At 36.9% G+C, this 16,080-nt stretch overlaps 1 protein-coding gene across 3 annotated transcripts in view; it reads left to right on the top strand.

The window, feature by feature from the left end:
- sugct (succinyl-CoA:glutarate-CoA transferase) overlaps positions 1-14,220 on the top strand; it is a 762,796-nt gene extending 748,576 nt beyond the window's left edge. For all 3 annotated transcript variants that reach the window (XM_039753396.1, XM_039753395.1, XM_039753397.1), the window contains one exon: positions 13,364-14,220. In XM_039753396.1, coding sequence (XP_039609330.1) covers positions 13,364-13,527 — 164 coding nt within the window. In that variant the 3' untranslated portion in view covers positions 13,528-14,220. The remainder of the gene's footprint in view (positions 1-13,363) is intronic.
- Positions 14,221-16,080: the final 1,860 nt, after the last annotated feature.

Here is a 16,080-nt window from a genome sequence, read left to right as displayed (position 1 = left end):
TGGTGTCCATTGCAGGCTGGGCAAGCAAAACTAGTCATAGCAAACAAAACAAATATAAACAAACACTGATGGAGCAAGATATTAGGGCATTGCTATCTTTGACTGGTGATGTTTTTAATTGAATAATTTAATAGCCTGGAAAGGAAAGCTAAGGATCTGCGCTGGTATCTGGACGGTTGCCGGTTCGAATCCCATTACTGCCAGAAGGGATTCCACTCTATTGGGCTCTTCAGCAAGGCCCTTATCCTGCAGTTTCTCCAGGGACGCTGTACAATAGCTAACCCTGCGCTCTGAACCCAAGGGGTATGTGATAACTACATTTTGTTGCACCTGTACAAAGACATTAAAGTTGATTCATCATCATTATGACTTCATTTTTTGAATCATGAAACATTGCAACAATCAATTCTGCTTGATGAAAATGCAGGAGCTAGCTTTTCTATATTTTACATTTTAGGAAACTTACTTCCATACTTTTTCAGTCTCTCCATAATCTACAAAGCTGGCCTTAGAAAATTTGGAAATGTAATGATTAAAGGTTAAATCAGTTTTAAAGTGTAAACTTCAAGTCCTTTGAGGTTAAAGTTGAAAGTACTACTTTATTTGTAGAATAACCACCTAACATAAACACAATGCAGTTTCACTCATTCACTAAAAATTCAATTCGAAATTGGTGCATAATTATCAAAAACATGTAGATCTAAATATAGATAGATAGATAGATAGATAGATAGATAGATAGATATGATTTCATTAAGAAAGATCTAAGAGGAGATACATGAAAAGGATTTTGGGACAGCTTAGCTATAGTCTTGATGGACTGAATGGTTTCCACTCGTTTGTCAAAGTTCTTACGTTCTTGTTTGGAACAATGTTTTTTTTTTTAAAAAAAAGACAGTATATTAAAAAAAGTTCATTAGGTACTGTGCAACTAGTGCTAGTAAATCATTTGACATTGTACTTGAAATTGCATCTCAAGTAACAAGTAGGTTTCATTTTAAGCTTCAATTGTAAAATGACATGGTCTGTCATTAACCTAAGTTATTAAAACAGTAATTGCATTGGTAACATGTTGCAACCCAATAGCACTAAAAGTGTAAGGATGACTGCTCCTCGGTAGCATAGTCCATCTGGAGGCTCGAAGAGCCATTTTAATGAAAGGTTATGGTGGCAAGCATAAGGATGTCTTCAAATTACAACAAATATTTTATCAAAGGGGGCGGCACGGTGGCGCAGTGGTAGCGCTGCTGCCTCGCAGTTAGGAGACCCGGGTTCGCTTCCCAGGTCCTCCCTGCGTGGAGTTTGCATGTTCTCCCCGTGTCTGCGTGGGTTTCCTCCGGGCACTCCGGTTTCCTCCCACAATCCAAAGACATGCAGGTTAGGTGGATTGGTGGTTCTAAATTGGCCCTAGTGTGTGCTTGGTGTGTGGGTGTGTTTGTGTGTGTCCTGCGGTGGGTTGGCACCCTGCCCAGGATTGGTTCCTGCCTTTTGCCCTGTGTTGGCTGGGATTGGCTCCAGCAGACCCCCGTGACCCTGTATTCGGATTCAGCGGGTTAGAAAATGGATGGATGGATGGATTTTATCAAAGGTGAACTCTACATATTTATATGCTGTTATAAGCTGTATGGTGCATTGAAGTACACTGTGCACGTCTTCCTTCAGACAAACAGTATAATATCAAACACTGCTTGTGATTGCCTTCCAGGCCCCCTTAAACCAATTTAATATCAGTGTTGATTCTGCAGACAACTATAAAAGGCTTTCAAGCTATCCTTCAAATATTCAATGTGTTTGCCTCTAAAACCCTAGAATTACTGCAAGTCACAAGATCGTCAGCGCACAATAACAATAATTTGTCTGTTTCTGAAGCTATATGATCAAGGCAGTGCTCCCAAGACAGCATAACAATATTTAGTGAATGAACCTGACAAACAATGTTTATGCATCTGCATTTTTAACCATCTTTTTTCAGTACAAGGTTACAAATACATTAGTCCCACCCAACTACAGAGATTTACCCATGTGCAAAATTTTATATTGTATGTTTTAATATATGCGGTGGGCTGGCGCCCTGTCCAGGGTTTGTTTCCTGCCTTGCGCCCTGTGTTGGCTGGGATTGGCTCCAGCAGACCCCCCGTGACCCTGTAGTTAGGATATAGCGGGTTGGATAATGGATGGATGGATGGATAAAATATTACATAAAAATAACAATAATAGCAATAAAGAAAACTTGCAAAAGAAATGGGGTAACTATTCAAGAACACTTTAGCCTTTTTTATGTGTTAATATGTTAGGCCAAGAACAGATAAGGCATGAATTTATAGTACTAATTAAACATTTTTCCCCATCAACAGTTTACTGCCAGCAAATAGACCTCTTTCTGTATGTTTAATGGTTCACAACAAGTGATATGAACTCTATCATTAGACTAGCATATTATAGCTTGTTTATATTTAGGGTTAGAGTTAAAATATGTGGGTATTTTAATTTGTTTTTAGTACTTGCTACTACTAAGAGACTGTTAGCACATGAAAGTCAGTTTTGTATTGTAATTCTTATTTAATGTTTTTGATTAGCAAGGTTGACATGTATTACTATAATGTATACAGTAATCTAATTTTTAATAATTTGATTTCTGACACAGTTAATATTTATACCTTTTATTTTATTACTAAACAGAATCTGGACTAGCAAAAATTTAGAATTGTATAATAAATACACTGTAAGCACTGAGGCACAGCTCAAACCCATAAATTTTTAAACATTCCAAAAGGAAACACATTTTATTTATGGAACTTAGGCATGGATTTGGTTAAATAATATGTCTTTGTGATTGATGATTTCTAATGTTAAAAGTCAAAGAAACAGCTTTGGGATTTTAAAACAAGAGTTTTCAATAGTATAAAATCTATTAGTGAGATAAAAAGCCAAGAACACATGCTGACAGCCTAGATGACAATAGATACTCCCACTGCAATTAAAGAGTAAAATGTTATTTTTTAAATATAAAGATTTTAAAACATTTTTCAACATTAGCTTTAAATAATCTTAAAACCACTCCACCTCTTCTGTTAACAGCTTGAAAAGCTGCTTGCCCATTTTGATACTGAAACGTGCTCTATGTAAATTGAACTATTTTAATAACATTCTCCATAATTTATTAACTAACTGGACTGTATTGTGTGAAAAATATGCAATATAATTAAATCATTTAGGCAATACTTTTTAAAATATTCCTTTCATTCATCCCCCACCCCCTTTTCCCAATAGATGAGAGATTAAGAAGCTTAGAGCAGAAAAACAACTGTAAGATCAACGATTGTTCTGGATTTAAAAAAAAGAACAGCTGTGTCCAAGAAAAGGAGCCATAATTTGTAGAAATTTGAGATAATCCCTGTTGAGTAAATTTTATCCGTTTTAATTCCAGACAGAATAATATAGTTCTCAAGTATTGTGAAATTGAGGGTGGTACAGAGTTCATGCAGCTGAGCAAAATTTGGTGGCAAGGTAACAATCTACCAAAAAACAATTTCATCAGATTGGTCATTGAGGATAGGCGTTGTATATGGAAAGACTCCAAACACAATAAGTCTAGAAGAGTCTAGATATCTCCGAAGGCATGAAGTATGTGAGTCTTTTTTAAACCTTCAAAGGCATCAAACTTGAAAATAAATAAAATTACTTTACAGTGGTGGAACAGCAAAGACACATGGGCAGGAGAGGCCAGTGGCTGTTGGTTGCGTATCTCCCAAGTTGAATGTGATCCTGAGAATATTTTTAGATAGGTTAAGCTTGTCGATATATGGATGGTCAATTTAAATAAATTGTATTAATCAATGTCAAGCATAAAGTGAGAAAAACAATTTCTGGAAAGTGCCTTAAGTTTTTGAGAATGTAAATTTAAAATCTTCTTCCCACCACTATTTTAAAGACTACAATGGTGAGCTGTCTTGTACAAACTGATGTTAATTTGTCATAATGGCACAGTAGTGTTACTGTGATAGATACAGGAGTTGAAAATTGAGATATGTTACATTGAACAAACATCTACATAAAAAAATGTAAGAAATTAAAAGATGCTTTTGTGTGGCAAGTAGTATTTCTCACACATTTGTGCAAATGACAGGAAAGCAAATTCTGTATAAAAGTCTCTGAACTTATTAATACCTGCATGGGTTTCCTCCAGGTGCTCCAGTTTCCTCCCACAGTCCAAAGACATGCAGGTTAGGTGCATTGTCGATCCTAAATTGTCCCTAGTATGTGCTTGGTGTGTGTGTGTGTGTGTGTGCCCTGCGGTAGGCTGGCACCCTGCCCGGGGTGTGTTCCTGCCTTGCACCCTGTGCTGGCTGGGATTAGCTCCAGCAGACCCCCCGTGACCCTGTAGTTAGGATATAGCGGGTTGGATAATGGATGGATGGATGGATAAAATATTACATAAAAATAACAATAATAGCAATAAAGAAAACTTGCAAAAGAAATGTGTTAGGACATAGCGGGTTGAAAAATGACTGACTGACTGACTTATTAATACCATGCTCATATCACATATTAAATGTAGGATATAATAACAAAAGTCTAAAATGTATAATTTTCTTTTATGTGAAGTATGGTCATAGTTGTTCATTTACAAGAATGCTTGCTGAAATGAAGTATTTCAGATTTCCTTGGTATGAAATTGTGCCCATAGCTCACATCAGAATCCCTGCCTGAACACTGGTTGCCCAGTTTCCTTTACATTGTTTAGTGTATGCAGTTGGTTTGCATGTAGCTACTTATTTTCAGTCTTCAAGCCATAGTGCAGGGCAGTAAAGCTGCTTTCACACTTGCATAGTGACCAGTCATATGTCCTGTTCCAACTTATTTTTATCAGTACCACAGCTTCAGAAATGCTGTAGCTGTATTTGGATCCCCATATTTGTGCAATTGATGTAATGTTTAGAGTGAAGAATTGTGGTGACAGAGAAGGAGTGGGTCAGAAAGGCTAATGCTATGATTTTGCATAACTGGAAAGCTAGAACCAAAAAGAAACCCACCAAAAACACTTGATTGCTTAAAGAAACATAATTTATCCATTCAAAGAAAACAGTTTTCAGCACAACTTGAACAGTAGAATAACAGTTTTCATACGTAAAATATTTGCTTTCAGTATTTTATAGCTAAAAATACAACAACAACAACATTTATTTATATAGCACATTTTCATACAAACAGTAGCTCAAAGTGCTTTACATATTAAAGAATAGAAAAATGAAAGACACAATTATAAAACAAAATAAATCAACATTAATTAACATCGAATAAGAGTAAGGTTCAATGGCCAGGGGACAGAAAAACAAAAAAACTCCAGATGGCTGGAGAAAAATAAAATCTGTAGGGATTCCAGACCATGAGACCGCCCAGTCCCCTCTGGGCATTCTACCTAACATAAATGAAACAGTCCTCTTTGGATTTAGGATTCTCACGGAAGGGCTTGATGATGATGATGGTCACGTAGACTTCTGCCTTTTAATCCGTCCATCATTGTTGGAGCATCATGAAGATTTGAGTAGGTGGTGGTGGCACAGGCCACCACCACAAAGAAAACGGAAAAAGAAACAGAAAAGAGAGTAGGGGTCAGTACGGATTTTAGAGCCCCTATGAGTAGTTATTATAAGGAAATTGAACATATAGAGTATCAGGATTAAGTTAAATTAAGATTAAATTGAAGTTATAGAAAGGCCATGTTAAAGTAATGTGTTTTCAGCAGTGTTTTAAAGTGCTCTACTGTATCAGCCTGGCGAATTCCTATTAGCAGGCTATTCCAGATTTTAGGTGCATAGCAGCAGAAAGCCGCCTCACCACTTCTTTTAAGTTTTGTTCTTGGAATTCTAAGGAGACACTCATTTGAGGATCTGAGGTTACGATTTGGAATATAAGGTGTCAGACATTCCGATATATAAGATGGGGCAGATTATTTAAGGCTTTATAAACCATAAGCAGAATTTTAAAGTCAATTCTGAATGACACAGGTAACCAGTGTAGTGACATTAAAACTGGAGAAATGTGTTCGGATTTTCTTTTCCTAGTTAGGATTCTAGCAGCTGCATTCTGCACTAGTTGCAAACGATTTATGTCTTTTTTGGGTAGTCCTGAGAGGAGTGCATTACAGTAATCTAGTCGACTGAAAACAAACGCGTGAACTAATTTCTCAGCATCTTTCAGTGATATAAGCGGTCTAACTTTACTTATGTTTCTTAAGTGAAAAATGCTGTCCTAATGATCTGATTAATATGTGATTTAAAATTCAGATTACAGTCAACAATCACCCCTAAGCTTTTTACCTCCGTCTTGACTTTTAATCCTAATGTATCCAGTTTATTTCTAATAGCCTCATTGTATCCATTATTGCTGATCACTAAGATTTCAGTTTTCTCTTTATTTAACTTGAGAAAATTACTATTCATCGATTCTGAGATACAAGTCAGACATTCTGTTAGGCCTTGTTCACACGGGCGTTAAGTTTTTGGATAAACGAACTTGCTCTGAACGTCCTAGACGTTTATGTTGCATTTTGTGGTGGCGATCGATTGACTTCTACACGGCGTTCGTTTGTCTCTGTCTAACGCCAGCCTGCAGCCCAAATTGTAGTTTGTGTGTTAACCTGTGGAGGCAGTGTCGAGAACTGGATATGAAAGCCCTTGTCGTTTTATTTGAGGTGCCTCCTTTCAATAGGGACCATTTTGCTATGTTAGATATTAATCTTCTTGTTTTAAAAATACTCGTAATACGGCAACGTAGGGAGAGAAAAATCGCCGCTACTGGGTTCATCCTCTGACTGCACAACGTCGGGTTAAAGGAAGTTTTTTTGTGCTTTATGAAGAAATGCGAAAATTTCCACGCAAGTTTTTTAATTACCGTCAGATGTCGGTTTCCACTTTTGATTGTCTGCTGCAGCTGGTGCAATGCCACATTGCACGCCGATCAACCAATATGCGACTTGGTGTTAGCAAGAGAGACTACTTGTCACTTTGAGGTAAGGAAACAGTAGTCGAGTGTGCGCTTACACCAGTGTTATGCACTGAAATGCCCCCCAGCCATGGATTGCCCCCCCCCACATAATCGTTATCAAATATTATATTAGAACATAAATTAATAGGTTCATGGTTTACAAATTACATGAGACAATAAAATAAAATAAGCAATATGAAAATATATATGTTGTATATGAAAACATAAAAATATCCGGTCCTCCGAAGCGTAAAATAAACGCGCAGAAAACGAACTAGAAGCGGTTTCCTTGCATTCGTTGGGCTTTGAACGCCAAGAAAAAGCTGCATGCAACGTTTTTTTGATGCCGTATAAACGCGCTGCCGGACAAACTCACGTCACCAAAGCCCGTGTGAACACTCTCATTGACTCCTTCGTAGAAAACACTGGCGCTTGATCCGCGCACACCGGACGCTACTGAACGCAAAAAAAACGCTCGATTTTAATGCCCGTGTGAACAAGGCCTAAGTGAATCAATAGAATCAGGGTCATCAGGAGCTATTGATAAGTACAGCTGTGTGTCATCAGCATAGCTGTGGTAGCTCACGTTGTGCCCTGAGATAATCTGACCTAACGGAAGCATGTAGATTGAGAATAACAGCGGACCCAGGATAGAGCCTTGTGGAACACCATATTGGATATCATGTGTCTTCGAGTTGTAATTCCCACAACTAACAAAAAATTTTCTCCCTGTCAGGTAGGATTCAAACCAATTTAAGACTGTGCCAGAGAGGCCCACCCATTGACTAAGGCGATTTCTAAGAATGTTGTGATCAATGGTGTCAAATGCAGCACTCAGATCTAAGAGGATGAGAACAGATAAATGTCCTCTGTCTGCATTCACTCGCAAATCATTTACTACTTTAACGAGTGCAGTTTCTGTGCTGTGATTTGTTCTAAAACCCGACTGAAATTTATCAAGAATAGCATGTTTATTTAGGTGGTCATTTAACTGCATAATGGCTGCCTTCTCCAGAACTTTACTTAAGAAAGGCAGGGTAGAGATGGGTCTAAAATTTTCAAGAGCTGAGGGTCGAGATTATGTTTCTTAAGTAGGGGTTTAACTACAGCAGTCTTAAGACAGTCTGGGAAGACTCCAGTATCCAGTGACGAATTTACTATGTCCAGAACATTATCAATTAGCACGCCTGATACTTCTTTGAAAAACCTTGTTGGTATCGGGTCAAGGACGCAGGTGGAGGGTTTTAATTGAGAGATTATTTTCTTTTAATCAGGTAAATCTATCCTAGTGAAAGAGTTTAATTTGTTTATAACAGGATGCTGGGGTTTAGGAGGATCCTTAGTGTTGGAGGGATATACTATGTTATTTCTAATATCATTAATTTTTTGATTGAAAAATACAGCGACAGCCTCACAGGTTTCACTGGAAGCACTTAGGAGGCATTCCTTTGAGCTACCTGGGTTTAGTAGGCGATCAATTGTAGAAAATAAGACTCTGGGATTACTAGCATTGTTATTTATAATCTTGGAGAAATAGCAGCGTCTCTCAAGACGGACTGTGTTATTGTATTCTGTTATTTTGACTTTTAATATTTCATGGTGGATAGTAAGTTTAGTCTTCCTCCATTGACGCTCAGCTCTACGGCATGTTCTCTTTAAATCAGACACTCTTTGGGTCTTCCATGGTATAACAATGCTAGAAGATTTTTTCATTGTCTTTTCAGGTGCAACTATGTCAACAGCAGCTCTCACTTTAGTATTAAATCTTTCCACCTTACTATTTACATTATCCTCACTATTATAGCTGGCACTATAAATGGACTGATTTCTTAAAATGTTTGTAAGTTCACAGCTTTATGCAGGAAAGTCATGTGCTGAACACATTAAATTTATTTTTTTTGTCAGTCATCTTTCCCTGTTAGATCACCAAAGTGGAAAACACTTATTACTGTTAAACCAACAACTTTCAAAGGTGTGTCTGTAGATTAATATGGCTAGCTAAGATGAAAGATATTTTGATTTGATACCTCTGCTAAACTGCCTTAATTTAACTTATTGCCTTTTGTAAAAGGTTGAAGTACATTGAATTCTTACTTGCAATTACTTGTTTTACTAAAAAATTGAAAGTTATTAATGAAGAGTAATGTTGATTGTGAAAATTCACCAAAGCATTTTTTGAAGTGAATATGCTGTATTAGCCAGTGACCCTGTTGGCCAGATATTTTTCTGGAAATTGCATCTGACATAGAAGAACAGTGCACTGTGATGACTTGGAGGCCAGCATAACATCAAAAAGCTGTAGCAGCCATGCACAACCAGTTTGTGCATGCGTCTATAAGATCAATACTCTGGCTAGATTTCCACCGTGTATGTATTTAAAAAAAACAATTTGCAGTATTTAGCCATGTGCTGCAACTATGAGTCAAGACAAGCCTTAAAGGCTTTCCCCTTTCCTGGTCAGAAAGCTCAAGGGACTCTGGGAAATAATAATGAAAGATTTGTTACTATTTACAAAGTTTTTCTCCTTGATGGAAGAGGAAAGTGATTGAAAGATTAGTGATTATTTAAGCAGAAGAGCATTTGGAATTAAGACAGTTGTCCAAAACTGGATGAGGCAGCAAGCATAAAACCAGAAAAGACAGTTATGGCCAAAGGCTGTGTGAGGTACCACTATTGTAGGGAGCAGGAGCACCAAGGCTACTCAGAATATACAGTGGTGTGAAAAACTATTTGCCCCCTTCCTGATTTCTTATTCTTTTGTATGTTTGTCACACAAAATGTTTCTGATCATCAAACACATTTAACCATTAGTCAAATATAACACAAGTAAACACAAAATGCAGTTTTTAAATGATGGTTTTATTATTTAGGGAGAAAAAAATCCAAACCTACATGGCCCTGTGTGAAAAAGTAATTGCCCCCTGAACCTAATAACTGGTTAGGCCACCCTTAGCAGCAATAACTGCAATCAAGCGTTTGCGATAACTTGCAATGAGTCTTTTACAGCGCTCTGGAGGAATTTTGGCCCACTCATCTTTGCAGAATTGTTGTAATTCAGCTTTATTTGAGGGTTTTCTAGCATGAACCGCCTTTTTAAGGTCATGCCATAGCATCTCAATTGGATTCAGGTCAGGACTTTGACTAGGCCACTCCAAAGTCTTCATTTTGTTTTTCTTCAGCCATTCAGAGGTGGATTTGCTGGTGTGTTTTGGGTCATTGTCCTGTTGCAGCACCCAAGATCGCTTCAGCTTGAGTTGACGAACAGATGGCGGACATTCTCCTTCAGGATTTTTGGTAGACAGTAGAATTCATGGTTCCATCTATCACAGCAAGCCTTCCAGGTCCTGAAGCAGCAAAACAACCCCAGACCATCACACTACCACCACCATATTTTACTGTTGGTATGATGTTCTTTTACTGAAATGCTGTGTTCCTTTTACGCCAGATGTAACGGGACAGTTGCCTTCCAAAAAGTTCAACTTTTGTCTCATCAGTCCACAAGGTATTTTCCCAAAAGTCTTGGCAATCATTGAGATGTTTCTTAGCAAAATTGAGACGAGCCCTAATGTTCTTTTTGCTTAACAGTGGTTTGCGTCTTGGAAATCTGCCATGCAGGCTGTTTTTGCCCAGTCTCTTTCTTATGGTGGAGTCTTGAACACAGACCTTAATTGAGGCAAGTGAGGCCTGCAGTTCTTTAGACGTTGTCCTGGGGTCTTTTGTGACCTCTCGGATGAGTCGTCTCTGCACTCTTGGGGTAATTTTGGTCAGCCGGCCACTCCTGGGAAGGTTCGCCACTGTTCCATGTTTTTGCCATTTGTGGATAATGGCTCTCACTGTGGTTCGCTGGAGTCCCAAAGCTTTAGAAATGGCTTTATAACCTTTACCAGACTGATAGATCTCAATTACTTCTGTTCTCATTTGTTCCTGAATTTCTTTGGATCTTGGCATGATGTCTAGCTTTTGAGGTGCTTTTGGTCTACTTCTCTGTGTCAGGCAGCTCCTATTTAAGTGATTTCTTGATTGAAACAGGTGTGGCAGTAATCAGGCCTGGGGGTGGCTACGGAAATTGAACTCAGGTGTGATACACCACAGTTAGGTTATTTTTAACAAGGGGGCAATTACTTTTTCACACAGGGCCATGTAGGTTTGGATTTTTTCTCCCTAAATAATTAAAACCATCATTTAAAAACTGCATTTTGTGTTTACTTGTGTTATATTTGACTAATGGTTAAATGTGTTTGATGATCAGAAACATTTTGTGTGACAAACATGCAAAAGAATAAGAAATCAGGAAGGGGGCAAATAGTTTTTCACACCACTGTATATATAAGAATATCTGTCTATTATAAAAAAAAATCCTGTGGGAGGGAATGACTAGGAGACAATACAAGATCTTCACATTAAGATCACGGAAGACAAATAAAAGACCCGCGTGACGAAAGAGAATGGCCACGGAGTGTCTCGTGGGGATATAGAACATGAGATTCTTGCTAGACATGCTGTACTTACAAGCAATATCAGAGCACGGCCAGCAAAAAAAATCAGTAGTGTAAAGGCACACAGCACACACAGATACAGGGGTCTCAGTGCATATAAAGCGTATAAAGGACAATATGTTATAAATGAAACGTCGACGACTACAAGATCGTATTATCGCAAACAAAAGGAAATTAATCATCAGGACCAGGTGTGATTGAAAAAACAGCAGGACAAAGCAAGGTCAGAAATAAAAAAGGCAAAGAGCAGAAAACAAAGTCTTTTCACCTTTGCATCATTCAATGCACAAAACGTAGATTCACACAATAATGGAACATACGCTCTGAGAATCTGTGGTCCCGCAACAGTTAAAGCAACGACAAGTTTAATTTCAAAGAAAACACAATTCAGTCAGGTATATATTTATGATCACGGAGATGCGATCACAACACAAGCAGCAGAGACAGGAAGTGGCAAAAAGGACAGCGTCTGTACAGGCTTTAAAATGATCAAAGGGCAGTCCCATTCCCAGGTATACAGTATATAAATCGGCAGTATATAAATTTGTTCAGCATTTCTTTATTTTCAGATTTTTCTGAATTTTTTGTTTAAGATGTTCTTTTCTTTCTTTGTTTTTTTGGGCAGATTTGGTTTTGTTCTTTCTGTTTGCCTTTTGTAGGCTAAAGCTTTTTTGATTCTGACCTTTAATTTTTTTTTAGAATAATTTTTTTACACTGTTATTAAACTCCTATTAAAATACTGTTTTGTAATGGCAGGCAATGGATTTTATGGTTTCCTTCTTTCTTAGCCTTTTTTTCATTTTGACATATGCAGGCCATGAAGTGGGCCTCAGCAGGTTTCATTCCCTCTGCCCAAAGAAATCTCACTACAGTGTTTTGTTCAACAATGGTGCAGTCCCATAGCAGAGTGTCTACTGTATCTTCATTTGACCTTCACTTCAACTAGACTAAAAGCTAAGCACTGTGCTGTGTGTGTTTGAACTACCTATAAGCCATGTTCCATCATAAGGAACATCTTGTATTGCGTCAGCTTCTATCCTTTGAGGCTACCGCATAATTTTCCTCTTGCCTTTTCTTTTTGATGTACTTTGAACAGCTTGTATGGAGGAATATACAGTAGTTCAGTAAAATCAGCACATGTTGGCAGCTAAAGAGTGTCAAAGTTAAACACCCCAAAGATGTTACACTAATACAGGAACCAATCTGAAATTGTATAACAGTAAAGTGCAGCTGTTCCACCTAAAACCCATGAATGAGGTTTGCCAAATAGGCACAGTGCATAACTTTCAAAAATAACATCCTTGACATGTCTCAATTAAGCATAATACATCAGGCATTTTATCTGAGAAAATCAAGCAATAGTGAGGTGTTCTTTGTTTATCCATGTAGCCATTTATTCTAATATAGGCTTAACTCGAATAGAATCAAAGGGCAGTCTTTTTTGGGGAATATGTGTTAACCAAAATTAAAGCTGTCATTCAAAGGTTTAAAATTTACAAATGGATAACACTAATTAATGAAGAAATTGCAAATATAGTATTATTATTATTATTATAAAAGTAGAACAAACCAAAGGGGTTATTATTACCAATTAACTGACATTGCAAAGTATGTTTGGTATATATTTACTTAAAGTAATCATTCAGAATAATTTGCAAAGTAAAGTTATAAAATTTACTGTACATACCGTACTTCTACACTTAGACCCCTAGTAGGATAAGAAATGTTTATGGGTCACATATTGTTTGAGTGGTGATGACTGAATCAGTAGCTTTTTGTTGTATTTTACTTCATATGGCCAGACTGTTACCCCTTTAATGTAAGTACTGTATAATATTAACACTTTAATGTTTCTCATTCTGCTGTACTTTTATTTGTAGGTCCTGCTGTTCACTACAATGACTTTGAAGTGACCAACCCTCTCCCTCCTCCTCTTATTGGACAACACACCACTGAGATCCTTAAGAACATGCTTGGTTATGACAGTAATACAATTAATGATTTGCTAAAATCTGGAATAATCGCCCAAAATACACTGGATTAATAGAACTGGACCTACCCTTAAGCACACATTTTGCATTTAATCAAAACCTTTATTTTCACTTTAATACTAAATATTTTGATCAGTCTGGCTTTATGATTTATTTTTACAATATACTTTAGACAGCAAAAGGAAACATTGAAAAAGTCAACAAGATAATGACTTAACCAGATTTATAAAATAGTGTTCTAAGAAATAAGTGCAGTTCAGTTTAGTGAAAAACGTGCACGAAGGTAATTGAATCAAAACATGGAAATAAAAAAGTGCATTTAATAGCACAATATCAATGACACAATGTTTACTTAAATACTTACATTAATCAATTAGTAAAATGCATTTTACACCAACAATTTAAGTTTTCTGTATTTTCACTTGGTTTATATTTTTGTTTATTTCAATTCAGACTTGAAAACTACAACCAACTAGAGCTAAAGCTCCTGTTATTTCCAGGATGTGTAAAGCTGTGTTGTCTACTTTACAAATGGTAAAGAGAAGAAAAACTAGTATGCTCTTCTGCTGTAACATTAGGAAGAAAAAGGAGCTCAGCCAGCCTGACAAGAACGATTAAGCTAACCTAATGCATAGGAAGTTTTGGCATGTATATATATATATATATATACACACACACATTCTGATAATGTTTGCCATTTGTCTGAATTTTTCTTTTTTGTGATCAAATTTTTAATAAACAGTACATTCAAAATTGATGTAACCATTGCAGATTTCTATATACAAATATATAAAAATACTGTATAAAAGCAAAGTAAAAAACACCTAGAGACATCAAAATAAAAAATAAAAGGAAAGCAGATGTGGAGCTGAAAGAAAATTACAATGGGGACGCAAAAAGTAATGATAAAAAAATGAGAAATCACATTACAGACCAACCTCTCAACCAGCCTTTGACTTATCTGCACAGTGGGAAAATGGTTATGGATAGTAGAACTGGAAGAGTTGTTAATTCCGGATACAAAGAGTTCAGGAAGGACAAAATTTAAAGAATAAAGAATTTAAGGGCTAAAGGAGTAGCAATGCCAGGAAATTCCCAATGGGAAGCTGAGTGCAGCTTAACTGCAGTTGATGCAGTTCTTAGAAGTCTCTGCTTGATGAGATAAACTGAAGTGATGGAAGAGAAGAAAGATTCAAGGCGTTAGAACTTGTGGAAATAAGAGAATGGGGGAGGTAAAAATTGTGAAGAGCTCACCTAGTGTTAGAGGGCAGCAGCAGAAGGACAGTCCCAGAACACGAGTAAAGATGTCTGGTTCTAAACTCAGGAGGTGGTGGCTCTGGGTGTTAGGACAATCTATGGATGGATTTAAATTGCATGTGCTGGTAATTCATATTTTTGAAACAATTTTTGTTGTTTTAAAAAATGTTATTCTAGCACAAGGCTATGGTCTGTTAGTCATTTAAGAATTATGAGATGAATGAGCATTCCGTCTAGTAAAAAAATACAGGGGTCAAAACTTGGGGAATGGTTGACATTGTGTTATAGGAAATTAACGTTTGCTTACCAGGTTACTTTCATGAGGTTATGTTTCAATAGTTTGAAAATTGTTAGACCAACTGAATGCCTCTTCTGTTAGTATAAATTCAGATTGACTGTCCGATATTATGATTTTATGCTTTTTGTGATGGATATGCTTTTCAACTGAGCAGAGGCCACAAAAACAGCCAAAGCAGATATAACCATAGTGATTATATTTTTATTGGAGGATCTATATTGAAATAATATATATTAGCAAGTTGACTAAAGTGCATCCAATGCATCCTGTGTGTGTGTATCTACACATCTTATAGGTTTATTGAAGTAATATATTATTGTAACTAGACAACAAGATTAAAGGAAACTTGTACATTGTGCTTACCACCTGCAGAATTCAATTTGACCATTTAAAAAATGAGAAATTAGCCAAGATGCAAGCAGAACCTGGACTAGAATGGCCATCTACAGTATTTTGCCACCAAAAAAGTTAAGAGGTACCCCCAACAAAACAGGCCTAACACGTCATGAGATATTAATTGGAAGACCAGTACAAGTCACAACATCTTCTCCTTTATTACAAATGAAACATTACAATGCTGACTAATACTGAGCAAAACATGTAAGTCATTATGCCTACAGGTATAAAGCCCTTCAGAGATAACAGCACTTGACTTTGATCCTGAAGACTGGGCTATAATAAAAGTCTCCAAACAAAGGAATTGTCTAACTTAAAGGAGAAACAAGCCATACCACAGAGGGATCAAGCCATAGATCAGGCTATCGACCATTTGACGACCGAACCTTGGTTTGCTGCAACGTATTCAAGCAGGTTCCTAATGTAAACAACCCAACTAAATGTTTAAGGTGTCATGTGCTGCTAACCTTTGACACCAAAAGAGAAAGGTGATCTTTGTGGGTCTCAAATCATAGAAGTCATCTGACCGCATTGGATCAAGGGTTTTAGATATTAAATTTCCTTTTCTTTTGGGTATTGGACCCCAAGACTTGACTATTGTATCATATTAAATCCACCACTATTAAAGGAATTTTTTCACAATGTATTATTTTTT

Source organism: Polypterus senegalus, chromosome 5, assembly GCF_016835505.1.
Source record: "Polypterus senegalus isolate Bchr_013 chromosome 5, ASM1683550v1, whole genome shotgun sequence".
NCBI lineage: Eukaryota > Metazoa > Chordata > Cladistia > Polypteriformes > Polypteridae > Polypterus > Polypterus senegalus.
The sequence above is the reverse complement of the archived record's forward strand: the minus strand, read 5'-3'. Positions and strand labels throughout refer to the sequence as shown.